We start from the raw sequence: 17,693 nt of genomic DNA, 5'->3' as shown, positions 1-17,693 counted from the left end.
AGTCATATCTCATTCTTCATTTTGTCACATGCAAAATTTCAGAAGTTCTTCATCACTGAGAGTCCTCAGGAACAAGGGAAGCTCACCTAACTAGGTAAGATCAAGATTTATCACAATCGGGAGACAGGTTGGGAGTAGTAGCCAGGTGTAAGGGCTCTGTGCTGAGGCTGCCTTTGTTCCTGTCCTAGTTCTGTCACCTCTCTGTTCTGTAACCTTGGGCAGATCTTTCATCTCTCTAAGGCTCTGTTAATTTCATTGACAAAACGAGAATGATAACAGTAGCTGCTTTCTGGCATTTCTCTGAGGTTTAAATAACACGATGTGAAGCATTTAGAACAGTGTCTGACACAAGCTAAGCCCTCAATAGATATTAGTTATTAGTTTCTAAATGTTTTTAATTATATAACATTTACAGAAGTAAAATCGTCTTCATCCAGATAGCAAATTTATGGAAAGCTATTTCACTTCAAAAGTAAGTTCTGAATTTCTAGAAGTCTGTCATTAATTTGTTACAGTAAAGCCTCTCTAATGTTATTCTCTTGTTCGTTCTTAGATTTTAAAAAAATAGTGAAAGCTCACACTGGACTTAGTGCTTTGTGTGTCACTTAATCCTCCCTACAGCCCTATAAGGTAGGTTACATTGCTATCCTAATGCTACCAGCGAGAAAACCAGGAGACAAAGCTACTGAATAACTTGCCCAAGGTCAGAAATCTTGTTCATGGTGGGGCTGGACTTCAAACTCAGGCCATTGGACTGCACCTCCACTATGATGAGTAATCTGCGTTGAGATTATGGTCAGGCTGGTTTGAGGAGACATGCTTTTAAGCCGTGCCAAGGAAGAGACATTGCACATTTAAATGTGCAAAATTTGCCTTTGGGCGTCCACAAGAAAAATAATCACATCCCTTAAAACTGATCATAAGTCTGTTTGTTTGACGCTTCGTTGTTCGTTGCTCTTGTTGTTTTGGTGGGTTGCTGGATGAGACTAGAGGATAACTCCACTTGTAGCTTTGCCATGGTATGGAAACTTGTCCTCTGAATCTTTATGTGTTCTGGCAACTCAAAGGTGAGCAAAGATTTAAATTAATTGAAAAACTTGGATTAAAATAAAACAAAAAATAAACCTTCATACTAGATTGAATTCATTTCATTTCTGGAAGTGGACTATGTCAGGGCAATTTCTATGTGAAAAAAATAGATTAATAGTGCTCGGAGTTAGCTCACTGTATTTACTCCCTTCCACACTGTCTCAGCTTTCTCAGGATGTTAGTCAAGTTTTCATTAGGGGAATATTTTAATTTCGTTAATCAACTTTGACACATAACATTAATCTGTGGTTATTAAATGTTTTATGCCAGGCATTCGCATGATGTGGCTGTTTTTAACAACAACCTATTTGATTTGTGGAACTTTAAATGCTGGCAGATTCTTTAATTTGGAGAAAGAAGCAAATCCTGAAGTGTGGATGAATATTGTAAGTGATGGAAAATTCCAAATAAATTTTATAAATAAATAAAGCAGATTAGTTGATTGTGAGATATTAAAGTTCCTGTATGGCAGAAAAATCTCTGATAAGAAAACATAAAACATGGGTGATTTTTAACATTTCTCCAAGAGTTAAGCTAGGTAGATCTTTTTTGGCTGAATAAGTAATACTTTCTAGCAATATAAAGCAGAATTATATCTTTTATAGATAACTTCCTCTTTTGAATTTACATTTTTAAGAATATTAAGAATTTCTATTTTAAGCCCTCTGGATGATATATATGACTGCCCTCTACTGGACTATGGTTTTATTATCTTTAAACCAAGAGGGGTCTCAAAAGACAATTGACACATATATATGTATAACTTAATCATTTTGCCCTATACCTGAAACTAACAACATTGTTAATCAACTATACTCCTATATAAAACAAAAAGTTTTAAAAAATGTGGTATACACACACACACACACACACACACACATACACACACACACAATGGAATTTTACTCAGCCATAAAAAAGAATAAAATAATGCCATTTGCAGCTACATTGATGGACATAGAGATTATCATACTAAGTGAAGTAAGTCAGAAAGAGAAAGACAAATACCATATGATGTCACTTATATGTGGAATCTAAAATATGACACAAATGAACTTATCTACAAAACAGAAACAAACTCACAGATGTAGAGAACAGACTTGTGGTTGCTGGGGGGTGGGGCAGGGGAGGGTTTGGGATTAGCAGATGCAAACTATTATATATAGTATGGATAAACAACAAGGTTCTATTGTCTAGCACAGGGAACTATATTCAGTATTCTGTAATAAACCATAATGGAAAAGAATATGAAAAAGAATATATATAATACATATATGTGTGTGTATATATATATATATATATATATATATATATATATATATATATATAACTAAATTACTTTGCTATACACCAGAAACTAACACAACTTTGTAAATCAACTATACTTCAATCAAATATATATATGTATACTTTAAAAAAAAAAAAGACAAATGACTTGAGAATATAGTTTTGTCAGAAGAGTGGGTCAATGCTAGATATTATCTCCAACCCCCCGAAAAATTTACTACTAGCAGACATTTTCTAATAGTTTACTTTTTTTTCTATCAAGACTTTATGTAGTAAATTAATTTTACAGTTACCTGGGGCTACAGATTTCAGATAATTTACCCCAAAAAGCACACACTAGTTGCTTTTTTCTAGTTCCTTTTGATAATCTTTAGAGAAGATGTTTAGCTAACGCTCATATTTTTACTGGGCAGAGTGAAATCATCACCTACAATGGCTACCCCAGTGAGGAGTACAAAGTCACCACTCAAGATGGGTACATACTCAGTGTCAACAGAATTCCCCATGGACGAAGAGACACTAGGAGCACAGGTAGAAGATGTGTCTCTCCTGAGAAGGAGAATTGCGTATGACTAAAGTTTATTGCTGACTGTTCATTAAGACAATGACTGATTTATCAAAATTGGTTTGAATTTTGGATTAGTCTTTACATTGCTAACAGGGAGTCTCATTCTTTTCCAATTCTCTGAAGACAGGAAAGAACCTAAAATTACAAAGAGCAAGACTGATCTTCTTGACTGCCGCCAGGCTTTCTTCTTAGAGAGTAAATGCAGAGGTGGAGCCTACATTTTGTTAGCTCATTACTGATTTCTCATGTGGAAAATTGCTGTATTCCGAATAGTGGATTTCCTCACTGTTGGAAAGAGATTGGCTGGGTTGTATGAAGCTGGCTGTGGGGTATCCCAAAAGAGTCTCTCCTGCCCCCTCTAGAATGAACAGGCCTCCCTCTGCAGGATAAAAAAAAAAAAAACCCAATTAAATGACAGTGGCATTTCTGAAACTTTTTCCAGGAAGGAAAACTTTAACATTCATGTATGCTTTGACCTGAGGAACAGACAGTTTATGCAATGAAAGAGCATGGGGTTACTAAGGCTTCATTCTAGAATGTGGAACAAGCCATGCAAAAGCAGATGAATTACACTCTTTAAAAGGGGAAATATAACTGCAAAGCCCCTGAGGAGGGAGAGAGAAGAGCAAGCAAAACATCTGCAAAGGCCCAGTGACCTTTATCTACCAAATCATATACCATGAGATGATTCATGGTAAATGAGACCATTTACCATGAATCATCTCATCTCCCAGCCACATTCAGAGGCAGCTAAAATCATGTAGTTCAAGAATTCAAGAGTTTCACAATAAAAACTGGGAGTGGGACATGGGTAGGATTACTATCTAAAATATGAGATGCCCAGTTAAAGTTGAATTTCTGATAAACAGCAGATGAGTTTTTCGTGTAAATCTCACTTTATGATGTACTTATATGAAAAAGTTATTCATTGTTAATCTGAAATTCATATTTAACAGGGTATCCTGGGTCATTTTATTTATCTTTGTTTTTGTTTTTGGTAAATCTTGCAATACTAGGCACAGCGAGGGGTGGGGTAGGGAGGTGCTATGAAACATAAAAGGAGAAAACTTTTACAAGAAAGACTACTTAAGGAGGGAGAATTTGGGGAAGATTTAGAGTTAAAAGACATTTATTAGGTGTATCTTTCTAAATGCTTTAAATGAATTAAGTCAATTAAACCTCCCAGAAACCCTATGAAGTTGGCACTATTAATAGTTATCATTTTACAGATCATGAAACTGAGGTAAAACAGGTTATGTAATAGGCTCGAAGTCACACAAATGGCAAATGACAGAACCAGAATTCAAACCCAGAAAGCCTGACTCCAGAACCTGTGCTCTTAACTACTAAGTTCTAGAATCTTCCATCCTGGTTCTCTTCCTCAGAAACTTGAGAGTTCACAAGAGGGCGTTGAGTTGATTTTACTGCTATAGTTTTCAAATATTCTTCAGTGCACAGAGGCTGGGGGTTTGACTGGAAGTTTGGTGAGGAACTGGTCATGGTCCATTTATGCTCACCTCCCCCTCCTCCTGGAAGAGGCATAAGACTCCATCAAACATGATCATCTTCATGTCTTTGTAAGTCAAACCCAGGAGATATGTAAAAGCGAATACATAGTGAATACATGTAAAAGTGAATACATAGTGCAGAGCAGTTACAAGCACACGCTTTGGCATGAAACAGAACCAGGCTTGAGTCCTACCCATGTACCTTATTAGCTGAATGACCCCTTAGGAAAGTTACCTAACTACCTTAAGTCTCCACAAGTATAAAATGAGGATCCTCAAAGTAGGAGCTACTTTATAGAGTTATTGTAAGAATTTAATAAGCTCATGCATGTCAACCAATCAGCATAACACCAGGTACAAAGTATGTGCTCAAAAAACTTGTTATGTGATTACAACACTCTACACTAATGACAAGGGGAAAAGTGAATGCTGTTTTTGGTTTTTGCTTTTCCCAGTGGGGTGTGTGTGTGTGTGTGTGTGTGTGTGTGTGTGTGTTTCTGTCATGTTCCTGAGATGCTCTATTTATTATAAATTTCTCTCTCTTCCTTCCTCCCTCCTTCCAGGTGCCCAGCCAGTTGTATACTTGCAGCATGCTCTGTTTGCAGACAGTGCCTCCTGGCTTCAGAATTACGCCAATGGCAGCCTTGGATTCCTTCTAGCAGATGCAGGTTACGATGTATGGATGGGAAACAGTCGGGGCAACACTTGGTCAAGGAGACACAAAACACTCTCAGTGAATGAAGAGGAATTCTGGGCCTTTAGGTAAACTATATCTATGAAAGTTCATGAAGGCAATTTGAGACAAGTCCTTTAAATCTAATAGTGTGGGTGGTATTAACAATAATGTATGATACTTGGAGTCACAAAGCTCCTTGTAATTTCTATTAACATCTCGAAGGAAATAAATAGCAAGAAGCTCTGATTTCCACTGATTCTCCAACAAGCGAATTATATCATTTCAACAGGGTCATTTTAACATACAATTCTATCCAATACTATACATTATAAGTATGCCCCAAGGGACAGCTTAGGAAATTCCTGTGACCAAAGTATGCACTCACTCAACCAATGTTTATTGAGTGCCTACTCTATGCACTGTTCTAGGCCCTGAGCATTCAAGAGTGAACAAAGTCTCTGCCCTCATGAAGCTTATGTTTATCCTAGTGATGCTATTACAAGTCTTTTCTCTTGGACAGCCAATCAGTTTTGCAAAGAAGATGTGTATCAGTACCATATTTTACCTACAGAAACTGTGGTTGAGAATGTATAGAATACCATTCTCAGGAAAGCTTTAACATGAGATCTTTAAAACTTTGTTAATAGGCAATAGAAAAGAATCTTTTGATATGCTGACTGCTTCTTTTAATGAAAGTGTTTTCTGCTGTCACCAAAGGACAGGCTGATGCCTGCAGTGGACATCCTTTCTCAGGCTTAAACTCCCTGTTGGTTTAAAGCCTGCTGCTAGAGCAAAACCATATTAATGAAATATTCAGTACCCACTGACAAGTTGGAAGGAAAGAAAGAATAGATGAAATTGTTAGGGTCAGACCTTTTGCTCCAGGTCAAGCATTGGGAAATATTTTGTGTGATTGGTCCTTGGCTGGGAGCTTGGAGCTTATTTACTATAAGACATCACAGCCATTCTCTTATACTGGAGAGTACCAATCTATATTTCCTCTCATGTTCTTCTAATAAGCAGGCCCTTAGTTCCTGAGGTACCTAATTCTACTATATGTTATTTAGGCCTTTTTTGTTCTCTTGTATTAATGTTGGTTGAACTGGTACTATAGGATTTTGGTATATATTGAATATATCTCTATATGGACAGAAATATTAATAATAGCAACATCTGACTGAGTGTCTAATAGCAGCCAGAGTCATTCCTTTAATCCAACCCCTATAGCAGCCCTGACATATAGCATTATCATGTTCATTTCACAGATAAGGAAACTTAAGCTCAGAGCATTTAAGTAACTTATGGAAAGTTACTCAGCTAGCACATGGTGGAATCATGATTTACAACCAGTTCTGTTTCCAAAGCTGGGTATTAAGTGGCCCTAAGAGTCTTGAAGTTCCCTGGGGGAGACTGAAGTAGAGGCATGCAAACCAGGTAAGGAAAGGACAGCAAAAGAAATGCAAGAGAAGGGAACAAAAAGGAAGAATGACAAGATTAAACTTCAGATAATGTAGTTTACACAAGTCTCAAATCATTCCTGTTATCAGAAAGTAACACATATAAGTGCAACAAAGAAAAGCTACAATAGCCTATATGTAACTGAATAAATAATGAAATACAAACCAAGTAAGTGGACAGCACAGAATTCTGTGTGTAAAAAATAAAAAAGCAAGTGCTCTGAGTTTTGAACTTACTTGGGAATATTTATAAGTTTCTGTTTTATTTTTCAGCTTTGATGAAATGGCCAAATATGATCTCCCAGGAATAATAGACTTCATTGTAAACAAAACTGGTCAAGAGAAGTTGTATTTCATTGGACATTCACTTGGTACTACAATAGGTATGTTTACAAGGGTCAACACTTTACAAGGGTCAGAGCCATGCAAAAGTTCACCTTTGAATTGGAACAGAGTAACTGTTTTACATTTATGGTGTCCTTAATTCTCTGTCCTGTGTTGGGCACATAACCCTAGTGCCCTAAGTGGCTGTGAGCCTGAATTCCAGAGACTGTGAGTATGTAGGACGAGCCTTTCATCTATTTCCGGTCACCACAACACATTTGTAATGGTGATGTAATTTCCCAGGAATAATGTGTGCTCAAAATCCAAACAGGTATTTCCAAAGAGTAAGTCTCTAGATCTCCTCCAAGCTGAAAAAGTAAAGCCAAATGCCATGAAATATCCTTGAAGAACGTTAACTATGCATCAATCATACCTTCCTCACAACCCACATGGAATTTTAAAAAATAAAAAAGAGGGGCTTATACTCATATTTGAACAAATTGAAAAGGTATGGTAACATTTTGTTTGTGAATCAGACCACAAAAGCTTCCTACAATAAATCAACTGGGCTTATCCATTTAGTGTATGATTTAATATTTATGGAGTAGCAATTAATTGTAAGCACTATATAGATTTTTTTAAAAGTCCAGGAAATGTACTTTGAATGTGTGGTTCCTAGATTTTTTTAAAAGAAATCAATAGTCTAGTTCCAAATAAAAATTTAAAGGAACCCATACTATTAAAAATATAAATTTGTTAGTAATCTTCCACTAAAGTTTCCAGTTTTAAGAGACTGGGTTATATGAAAATGCAGTATTTTAGTTTGGGTGAAACTGTGCAAGAGACAATAAATATTCCTACAGTAGTCTCATTATCACCATTACCATCAGGAGCAAATAGGTGTTTACCAGTGCTTTGTACTGATAGGCAGCTTACAAATTTAGACTAGGCAGTGAGCATGAGAGCAAATACACTAAAAGAGGATCAAAGAACTAATAAGGGGACCCAACCCCACTCCCCAAAAAACTGTCACTAACAGGAAAATAATTACACCGTAATAGCTAAGACTTAGGAGACTTTACTATGTTTAGGGTCCTCTGTTCAGGACCTTTCCTACAATCTCTCTGTCTAAGCGTCAGAACAATCCTACCATTATTATTTCCATCTCATAGAAAAGGAAACAGAAGTTCATAGAAATTAAGTGGCTCCTTCAAGATCTCTTAATACATAAGAGGTGGCACATAAATTCAAACCAGGTCACTTTGACTTCACCGATGGGGTGCTTGGGTGCTGTGGAGAAACTGTAGAGAGAAGGATGACTTGAGTGGTGTCTTGAAAAGTGGATAGGACTTAGATATGCTCTCATATCTGATTAGCAGAGAAAACAGTAAATTTGATCATCAGGGCTCTGCGTTACATTTAGGGCATGAAATTTTTCGGTGAGCACTATTTGCCTTTTGAGCAGAGAAATTTTTGTTATGTGGGAAGGGCCTACTCTTTATAGGACATTTAACAAGTCAGGCCCTAGCCCCTTAAATAATAGTTGGGCTCCCCAGTCAGTATGACCATCAAAAACTCACCTCCACACATTTCTAGACATCTTCTAGGGGGAACAATTATGCCTGTTTCAGTCTTTGTATCAATTACTCAGCCAGTTCCTTTTCTGGCTAAGAGAGTTTCAATATTTCAACAAGAAGTTCAGAAGAAAAAAACCCCCTGCTATGGCTATGTACACACACACACACACACACACACACACACACACACACACACACAGTGGAGGGGGGCCCAGGAAAGTACCTTAGGGAACCAAAACACAGAGATCCTCCACATAGCCTTTCCTGTGTGAGGCTGATCCCTGCCCTCAACCTCAGAGTGCTAGATATGGATGCAATGCTATTACTGAACAATCAGAGCAAATGGAGACATATGGTCCTTACTGGGACCATGGTGGACTGAGGGAAAGCCCATTCCCTTTTGGACGCAGGGAAGGTTCCAGAGGTTTTGGTAAGCATCCAGTGAAGCACTGAGAGCAATGAAATCTCATTCGACTGTGAGAAAGAAAAACTGTGGAATAACTGGACGATAGTGCAGAAAGAGCTGATTGATTCACCTCCCATGAACTGATTATTTATTTCTAGAGGCTCTGTGACTCACTCTGACATCTCAGAGTTGGTGGTAAAGTGGCAATATTGCCAGCACTTACCCCACGCTTGGGAAGTGAAGGTGTCCCCAGTTTACTTGGCAGGAGTTGCTTCAGCAACTTATCCTTCACTTTCCCCAACCCAGTTAAATTGTCCAGAATAAGAGAAAAATGGAGACTTGAGAGCAGAGAGGGCTGAAGGCAGATTAACTTTGCAGGATAACGTAGAAGAGTTTCCCAATTCATCCCCAAGATCAATGCAGTAAAAGGATAAAGATGACAAAGCAGAGTCCCACTTTTGTTAGTAGAAACATTGCCTAAATACTTCTAATTTTTACAAGATTGTCTTGTCTCCTGTTCTCTCAGGGTTTGCAGCCTTTGCCACCATGCCTGAACTGGCACAAAGAATCAAAATGAATTTTGCCTTGAGTCCTGTGATCTCACTCAAATACCCCACGGGCATTTTTACCAGTTTTTTCCTACTTTCAAGTTCCTCAGTCAAGGTAGGCGCTTCCTTTTGCCAAAAAGTATATGAGGATCTCCTTTTGGATGATAGATCCTTATTATTTTAAAATCTATTATGAAACAAAAGTAGGACATTTAGATGAAATCTGTAGAAACCAGACTCTGGGATCATGTGCTTGGAGTGTATGTGTCCTTGTGTGTGTTTGTCTATGCCACAATGTCTACAGCTCCCATATACAATTCACTATACTCAGTTATTAACAGACCTGAGTATAAATCAGAATTTCTAACTGAGCTGACTGCCGTGTCAGTTTAAGATCTACTCACAAGTTTCCTTGTTCCATTCTTATTCCCCTGGGCATGTCAATGAATTCACAGTGCCCAAATGGAAGACACTTTCCAAGTTACATGTGATCACTGATATCCCTGACTTTGATGTTAGAAAAGCCTGAATAATATAACCCTTCCCATATGGGAGCTTGCTCTAATTTACTGAAGCTAAGATTCCAAAGCGTAAATGTCTTAGAGCTGAATTATTTATTCAAGTATTTAGTGGTTATTTTCCAATGGTTGGAAAAGTAGTTTGATGGTCAGTTGTGAGTTTGGGATTTTATTCTTTGAAAGTTTTTTTCTGTTTGCTTTTTGTTTCTCTAAAAAGGTCATTGCCACAATGAACATAGTATTTTATCAAGATTGCCCCTCAAATTTGGGGCAAAGGATAGAATAAATTTTGGCCAAAATGAAGTCAAGGAGACCAATTAGGGTATCACAATAATTCATATATAAAATGAGGTCCTGGTTTGAGGTGAAGAGGTAGAAATGGGAAAAAAAGTATTTGTGAGCTAACACAAGGAAGAACTTCCATGAGGCCTAATGATTGGTTTGATAGTAGTTTTTTGGTATTGTTTAGTAAGCTCAAGTGATGTAACTTCCCTTTTTTGTCGTTGATAGTTCTATTTTAAAGTGTGCTGACATCAGTTAGTTTTAGATATTTACTGCATTTGGGCAGAGTTGAGCAGACAAATTAGTTGAATTAAATTCAGAGATAGACACATCTATTTCTAAATACACCAGTTTTGCATATGTGAGGCTTTGCCTACATAGGTCGGGTCTGAGGCACATATTGTCCCTGACTTATCTCAGTTTCTTATCCTCTACTGTCAAACTTCCCGCCACTTTAAGTCCCATTCTCTGGCCCACCCCCCATTTCATAATATCCGTTGCCCCTAGAAGCTCCAGTCCTCTCATCAGAGATGCCCGCCCAAGCTTGCTTTTCCAAAAGCCCTAGAAGTTTTAACTATGCTGCCTCCCAAGACATCAATTGTTTTTCTGCCCAGTGGCACCCTCCCTTCAGTACTCCAGCCTCTACCTTTCAGCACAAAAGCTGGCTACTCTGGAACACTACCAGAAAGGTGATGTGTACACGAGTAATAGGGAAAAACCCTGCTTTTCCTTCCTATTCAAGGCAATATTTGACCTTAAGGAGAAACTGCTCTACCTTTCTTGCCATTTAAAGAGAAATACAGGCAATCGCTGATTGGACAGAATGTGGGGGAGCTTCACCATGGAGAAATTAGCTAATTTGAGGTTGAGGGTCCTTACTGCAGTCTCCTTGTAATTTATGTTTGATGATATTAGCTGGGTGGAGACCAATTCATAAATAGTAACTTTTCCTGAATGACTTGATCTCCTTGACCAAAACAGCAAATAAATATACAAATATAAGTAGAGCCCCGAGAATTCTCATTCCTGGGATGAATGGAATGTCAAGAAGTCTGAAAATGGTCCTCGAAAGAATAATTATTTTTTATTTTTACAGAGACTTTTTGGTACCAAAGGTTTCTTTTTAGAAAATAAAATAATGAAGTCACCTTCTACCAAAATCTGCAACAATATAATATTACGGGTGATATGTATTGAATTTATGTCTTTATGGGCCGGATTCAACATGAAAAATGTGAACATGGTATGTATAATGATTCTGGGGCCATTTGATGCTTGTAGAAATTCCAGCTTTTCTTTGATTCATTTTGATGTATCTATTATACTACATAAATTAATGTGGCATTCTAAACTTAAGGGCAGAGATTTGCTATGCATAGAAGATTAGATATTCAATGGACCATGAATGTGAAGACTGAGGAAGACAACAGGCAGCTTCATCCTTTCATACCTGGTCAAATTTAAGAAAATAGTTGTTCCACAATAGGTAGTGGTTTCACATGTTCACAATCAGCCACCACTTAACTACAGTCAACTTGATTTTATTTCAGTACAACACAGTGCATTAAAAAATAAAATAAAATCCTAGAAAAGAAGTACATACAAGCATTAAATTTATTCCATGTATGCCTTCACTTGTTGGGTGAATTTAACCTCAAATAAAATTCATCATTTAACTTGGAACATACAAGACAGAATGGAATGGAGTGTAATCCCTTTCCTATGAAAGAGCAGAAGTCCTGTTTCATCAACTCCTTGTTTCCTGTTATTGAGAATTCAAGGAGGAGGAGGAGTTCAGACTAAAGACCAGTGTGGTTGAGTAGTTATCTCTGTCATATTCCAAATGGCAGCCAGCGAGACTGTTACAGTGAAGCTAGTTCCAAAATAGCTTTTCTCGGCCAGCCACCCAGCCCACATTCTTTAAGAGGATAAGTTGTGTTAGACCAAAAACCTTGAGGAACAATTGTTCAAAGCCTGCTTCTTCAAAAGTAAAGATTTTTAATAGTTTCCTTGATTTGTTCCATTATATTCTATACATACAATTATCAGTACTATTTTATGTCTACAATTTTCATCTCTATTATATTTATGAAGATTGAAGTACAGTACACATGGAAGTGATTGATTTTTAGCTTTTTTTTTGCAGTATTTTATTTTTTCCTTACAAGAGCACAGCAAATTGGTAGTATGATTTTTAGCATGTCCATTTAATAGATGAAAATACAGAAACTCAAAGATGATAAATAACTTCCCAAAGTCACAAAGCTTATCATTAACAAAGTTAGGTCCTGAACTCCAGGATTTTTGATCTATTGATCTGTGACCATCACATCTGTGCACACACACACCCGCAGCCCCACACACACGCACTTGCACAGAGTGCCTTTCTTGGTTGCTTTGCTCCATGTCCATTGTTGCTTCTGCTTCAAAATAAGCAAATTATCCTACAGCTTCAGAGCTGATGCAGGTTTGCTCTCAAGCAGCCCATGCCACCAGTCAGCCCATGGTTCACCCACATTCAAGTGCCTGACATGAATTTGTAATTATCTAGATGATTCTTCCTTGCCATTTTCAAAACCGCAATATTTGTTTATTAGTTCTTAGTATAATTATGATCTGCTTCTGAAAGGCATAGTTTTTTCGTTGGGTGATTAATGCTGTAATACGTGTCCTTTTTCCTTCAGAGCCGAATGGATGTGTATATGTCCCATTCTCCCACTGGATCGTCAATACAGAACATCCTGCATATAAAACAGGTAGGGTCTTTGTCATGGAAAACTATTCCCTTAATTTTCTTTATATACAAAAGGACAGAGTTAGCATGTCTGTTCTAAGAAACTTAGCAGCTGGCTTCCTTTTTGCCCTTGTCACCATCTTTATGGTTTGATTTCCCTGGATTTTAAGAGAAAGAACAAGGGATGGGGCAGACCAAGTAGGTGACATAAATGAACCCCATCTTAAATCAGAGCTTGTAAAATAGGCCCTGAGCTGAAACAAAAGGTAAACTGGGAGAGTCTCAGGAGAACTGAGCCTTCCCCAGAGAGAGAAATACCTGAGATTTGATTTCCCCCCAACGAGGCTTGGTTTTCCACTAGCTTTTCCTTCAAACCAAGGAGATCTTTGCATCACTATCTGTCGACCTTGTTTTTCATACTGGTAAAATTTATTGATATCTTTCTGGTGATCCCGAAGCCTTATTTTCTTCCCAGCGTACAGTGCTTTCCTAAGATTTGCTGTTAACAATCATGATTCTTACTGTGAATATTATTTTTCTATAAAACATTTAATTCAGCTTTACCGATCTGATGAATTCAGAGCTTATGACTGGGGAAGTGAAGCTGAGAACATGCATCATTACAATCAGGTGAGCTATTCAGAGTGACCCCAGAAGGGTGGCTTTGAAAACTTACAATGATAAATTATTTGAGAGTAAAAAGAATCCTAGCTGGCAATTGGTCTCATTCACATTGGTTGATAGAGATTTTTTTTTAAAGTCTAGTTTTAATATGTATTCATTTCAGAAAATCTGGAAATAAAAGAATTATATACTAAGGGAGTTAAGTCATTTATAATCCCTCCACCCAGAGATAACTATAGTAGATGTATCAATATTTTATTACATTTATTCCAATCTCAACATCACTGCTTTTCCACAACTTTCAATCTTGCTTTTTTATTTACAGTCACAGCAAAACATAACCAATGTTACTGAGGGGTTTTTTTAAACATTATTTTTAATGGCTGCATAATAATGAAAATTGTTTTATAAAAATCTATAAAAATTTACAGAGTAAATGAATACACGCTTCTTGATACCAACAGAAGAAAATTAGGATTACACATAAAAGAGAATTTTCCACCCATGAAGTGTTGAATCTTAAGGCAACTTTTTCCCTCTAACTTTACGCACCAAAATTTATAGACTCATTTAGCCTTCCTATACTTTTAATCAATCCTGTTGCCACCTTCCTTTTTCTAAGTCAGGGGCTGGGCTTCTCAGTATGAACTAAGCACATTTTTCTGATGTTTTCCCAGACTGACATATTTAAGGCTATTAGTGCAAACATAGATCGATGAAATTGTTTCTGAACATCAAATCAGTCAATCAGACCAGTCAATTTCTCAGTAATGGATTGAATTTTTAGAGAAATGATTCTACTAGCCCTTAAGACAATGAGAGCTATATATAATTTTATTATTATTTTTAATCAGCTTAAGGTGTGATTTACATACAGTAAAATTCACTGATTTTATGTGTCTAACTCAGTGAGTTTTGACAAATATATTCATTCATATAGCCACATCACAAGCAAGATATTGAATATTTTCATTACCCGCAAAGGTTTTTTCCTGCTCCTCAGACAATGTATATTTACAAATGCATATATTTGCAAATGCTTAGAAAAAGGCCAGAAAATAAATAAACAGCAAATGTTAAAGTGATAACTTTCAAAAAGGGGAAGAAAGGAAGAGTGAAGTGGATGGACATGAAAGAGTAAAGGAGGCTCTCATTTTGGATTTTACATACATTTGCTTTCTGTCATTATTGTAATGAGCATGTTATAGTTATATATTGTTCACATTTACAAGAAAATAAAACAAAAAACACACACACACATAAGACCATTATTGTCAAGTTCAGCTTTATTGAGGTAAAACTGACCAAAAAATATTTAAGATTGAAGTGTACAACATGATGACAAGTATTGAGAGTGTAAATGGCCTCAGAATTTACACACAGTTAGCTAGCTGGTCCTACCCTACTCCAGGTCAATCCTGTTTTATTTGTTTGTAATTTTAGATCATTGGAAGCCAAATTTTATTACATTCAGAAGTATCAACAGTTTGTCCTCTCCTTAAGTTCCCAGCACAATCTCTTTGCCCACTCTATGTTTTTTTAAGAATAAGAGGATTAACCCATGTAAGCCTCATGAGGGTAGGAATTTCCTTCTCTTTTGTTCACCAGTATTGTCTCACCTGGCAGAGTACCAGGAACTTACTGGCCCCTTAATACTTGTTTGTTGCATGAATGAAATTTTTTAACTTCCCTCTAATCCACCTTAAAATCTCTGTCTTCTTGATTCTCTCCTTCCTTTCACTCTCAGAAAATGAAGGTCCTCTTATTATCCAAGTTATCCTGATCTTGTGCCCTCGACCCCATCTCTTCTCATATCTTCTTACTGGCTTCTCTTATTATCTTAAATGAACTCCTATCCCTTATGAAAAACAAACAAAAAACCTTCCGTCAACCCATCAATTCTATCAAGTCATCCTTCCATCACTCTGTTTTTATCAACATTTTTTAATATTTAAAAGGGAAGTGGAGAAGTATCTCCACTTCTCCACTCACTCCTGAACCCTGGAAAATGTAGTTTTGGTCTTCATCTTCTTATTATAGCTACTCTATTTAAAGTTGCTTGTGGCTTTTAATTGCCAAATATAATTGCCTATTCTCACCTATATCTTGTGTTAGTTACCACAGTCTCCTTGCAACTCACCCCGCTGATTTGGACTTCCATAATATAACGATCTCTGATTTTTTTCCTTCCCTTTTTGATTGCTCCCTTTGTCCTCTGACTGGCTACTCTCTGTCCCCCACTGCTCTCAAATTGTCAGAATTCCTCCAAAATTCTTCAAATCTCTCTCCCCTTTGTCTTTGGAGAATTTAGCCATCCTTATAGCTTCAGTTACCCCCTTATGTGGATCATCCAAACTGCTTGTCTAGATTTTTTTCAGGACCCATTTCCAACCTATTTATTCTTCAAGTCATCCCACAAACTGATACCTATACAATCATCCTAAGACAGAGCTCTGAGAAATGAACTTGCCTTGTCTCCAAAACTTCTGAAAGCTGCCCAGCTGCCTCAGCCTTTCATTTAGACCTTGACTGTCTCCAATCTTATATCCTACAGTATTCCCTTACATATTTTCTTTTCTGGGTACACTGGACAGCTTGCCATTCCTGACCATGGCATACATGCTATTCCTGCCTGCTGGAAAGCCCTGCCACCTTCATCCTTGTCTGTAAAATCCAACCATTCCTCAAGAGTCATTTCAAATGACTGCTCTTTATATGAAGTCCCAGTTGGAAATAATTTCTTCTTTGTCTTCACTTCCATTGCATTTGGGGAATGTTTTATAGCATTTAATATACCCTACATTGTTTACAGAAGTTTATTTAGCCATCTTGCCTTGTTCCTTCACACTCCTTGAATATAGAGCCCATTGCATGCTTTCTTCCTTTGGTCATAGTAAATATTCAGTAGTCTCTATTTATTTGAAGTCAGTTGTTGCTCTGAGGAGCTTCCGCTCATGAATGCACTTTCTCTCTCTTCCATAGAGTCGTCCCCCACTATATGACCTGACTGCCATGAAAGTGCCTACTGCTATTTGGGTTGGTGGAAAAGATGTCCTTGTAACACCCCGGGATGTAACCAGGATACTCCCCCAAATCAGGAATCTCCATTACTTCAACCTATTGCCAGACTGGAACCACTTTGATTTCATCTGGGGCCTCGATGCTGCTCAACGTGTGTACAGTAAAATCATAGATTTGATGAAGTCATTTCCCTGACTGCAATACATCTACTCTTCAGGTAAAAGTTGCTTCCAAGCCCATAAGAGGCTTTGGGGAAAATACTCATCAGCAGTGAGTTCTACTCCAGCATCCTTCACCTTGTTGCTGTCGCTGAGGTTTTCCCTTATCACGGCATCCCAGCTAGGAATTATATCTACTGTGCTGCTCTTTCTCTAAGAAATGTCTACATCTGAAATCTTAGAATCTTCCCCTCAGTCAGGGCTAGGTCGATTTTTTCATCTAAGCCCTAGTAAACTCTTCTCTACTAACTGTGCACTTCAGGGAGGAGTTAAAAGAGGCCTTTCTCTTTCTTATTTCAAATAAATATAGTGGCTTCATGCAAATGATACTCACTCCCCATCCCCTTTTTCCAAGGATTGAATATCAGCATACGAGTGCTGGCCTAGAAAAATCTTGTCAAGGGAGTCATTTGGCAATATGTTTCGGGTGGCTGTGATCTTGTGGCTTTCTTGAAATCACAATTAGCGCAATAGTCATATGGTCATCTACAGACAAGCTATGAAATAAGTCTGATCCACATCAAGCATGAAAAAAAGAGCAGAATGGAAAACTAACCAGATTTAAGTACTCCAGGAGTTTGTTTTACTGTTACAAGCTAGGGGGAAAACTAACTCTTAGTAAGCATACGACTCAACTGGAAGAAGTGGAAGGATGTGGCTGTAATAGATTAGCCTACTAGTTATGAACATTTAAGAGGCATTGGACATCGGTTGATATGTTTACAGAGAGAAAAGAGGGCATTGGTTAATATAAGAATCTGGTTAAGTGGGGGTCAGTTAAGAGAGCTCCTGTGGGATTTGTCTTATTCATCTACTGCTACAACAATGCTTTGTAATAAACAACTCAGTGGCTTAC

At 37.4% G+C, this 17,693-nt stretch overlaps 1 protein-coding gene across 1 annotated transcript; it reads left to right on the top strand.

Annotated features, from left to right (window-relative positions):
- Positions 1-1,367: 1,367 nt before the first annotated feature.
- On the top strand, positions 1,368-16,814 carry LIPN (lipase family member N). The gene is made up of 9 exons (XM_059900875.1): positions 1,368-1,475; positions 2,790-2,907; positions 5,016-5,214; positions 6,859-6,968; positions 9,419-9,555; positions 11,337-11,483; positions 12,925-12,996; positions 13,533-13,604; positions 16,581-16,814. Exons 1-9 carry the CDS (start codon positions 1,368-1,370, stop codon positions 16,812-16,814), a joined length of 1,197 nt encoding a protein of 398 aa, XP_059756858.1.
- The last annotated feature ends 879 nt before the right edge of the window (positions 16,815-17,693 follow it).

This window comes from Balaenoptera ricei, chromosome 16 (assembly GCF_028023285.1).
Source record: "Balaenoptera ricei isolate mBalRic1 chromosome 16, mBalRic1.hap2, whole genome shotgun sequence".
Taxonomy (NCBI): domain Eukaryota; kingdom Metazoa; phylum Chordata; class Mammalia; order Artiodactyla; family Balaenopteridae; genus Balaenoptera; species Balaenoptera ricei.
This window is presented reverse-complemented; position numbering and strand designations above follow the sequence as displayed.

What these genes read in the sequence shown, in the direction of transcription:
- LIPN (XM_059900875.1), top strand. Translation starts at nt 1,368, where the DNA reads ATGATGTGGCTGTTTTTAACAACAACCTATTTGATTTGTGGAACTTTA. An exon ending in AAGAGACACTAGGAGCACAG is followed by an intron (nt 2,908 to 5,015) that starts GTAGAAGATGTG and finishes CCCTCCTTCCAG; the next exon opens with GTGCCCAGCCAGTTGTATAC. An exon ending in ACATGCATCATTACAATCAG is followed by an intron (nt 13,605 to 16,580) that starts GTGAGCTATTCA and finishes TCTCTTCCATAG; the next exon opens with AGTCGTCCCCCACTATATGA.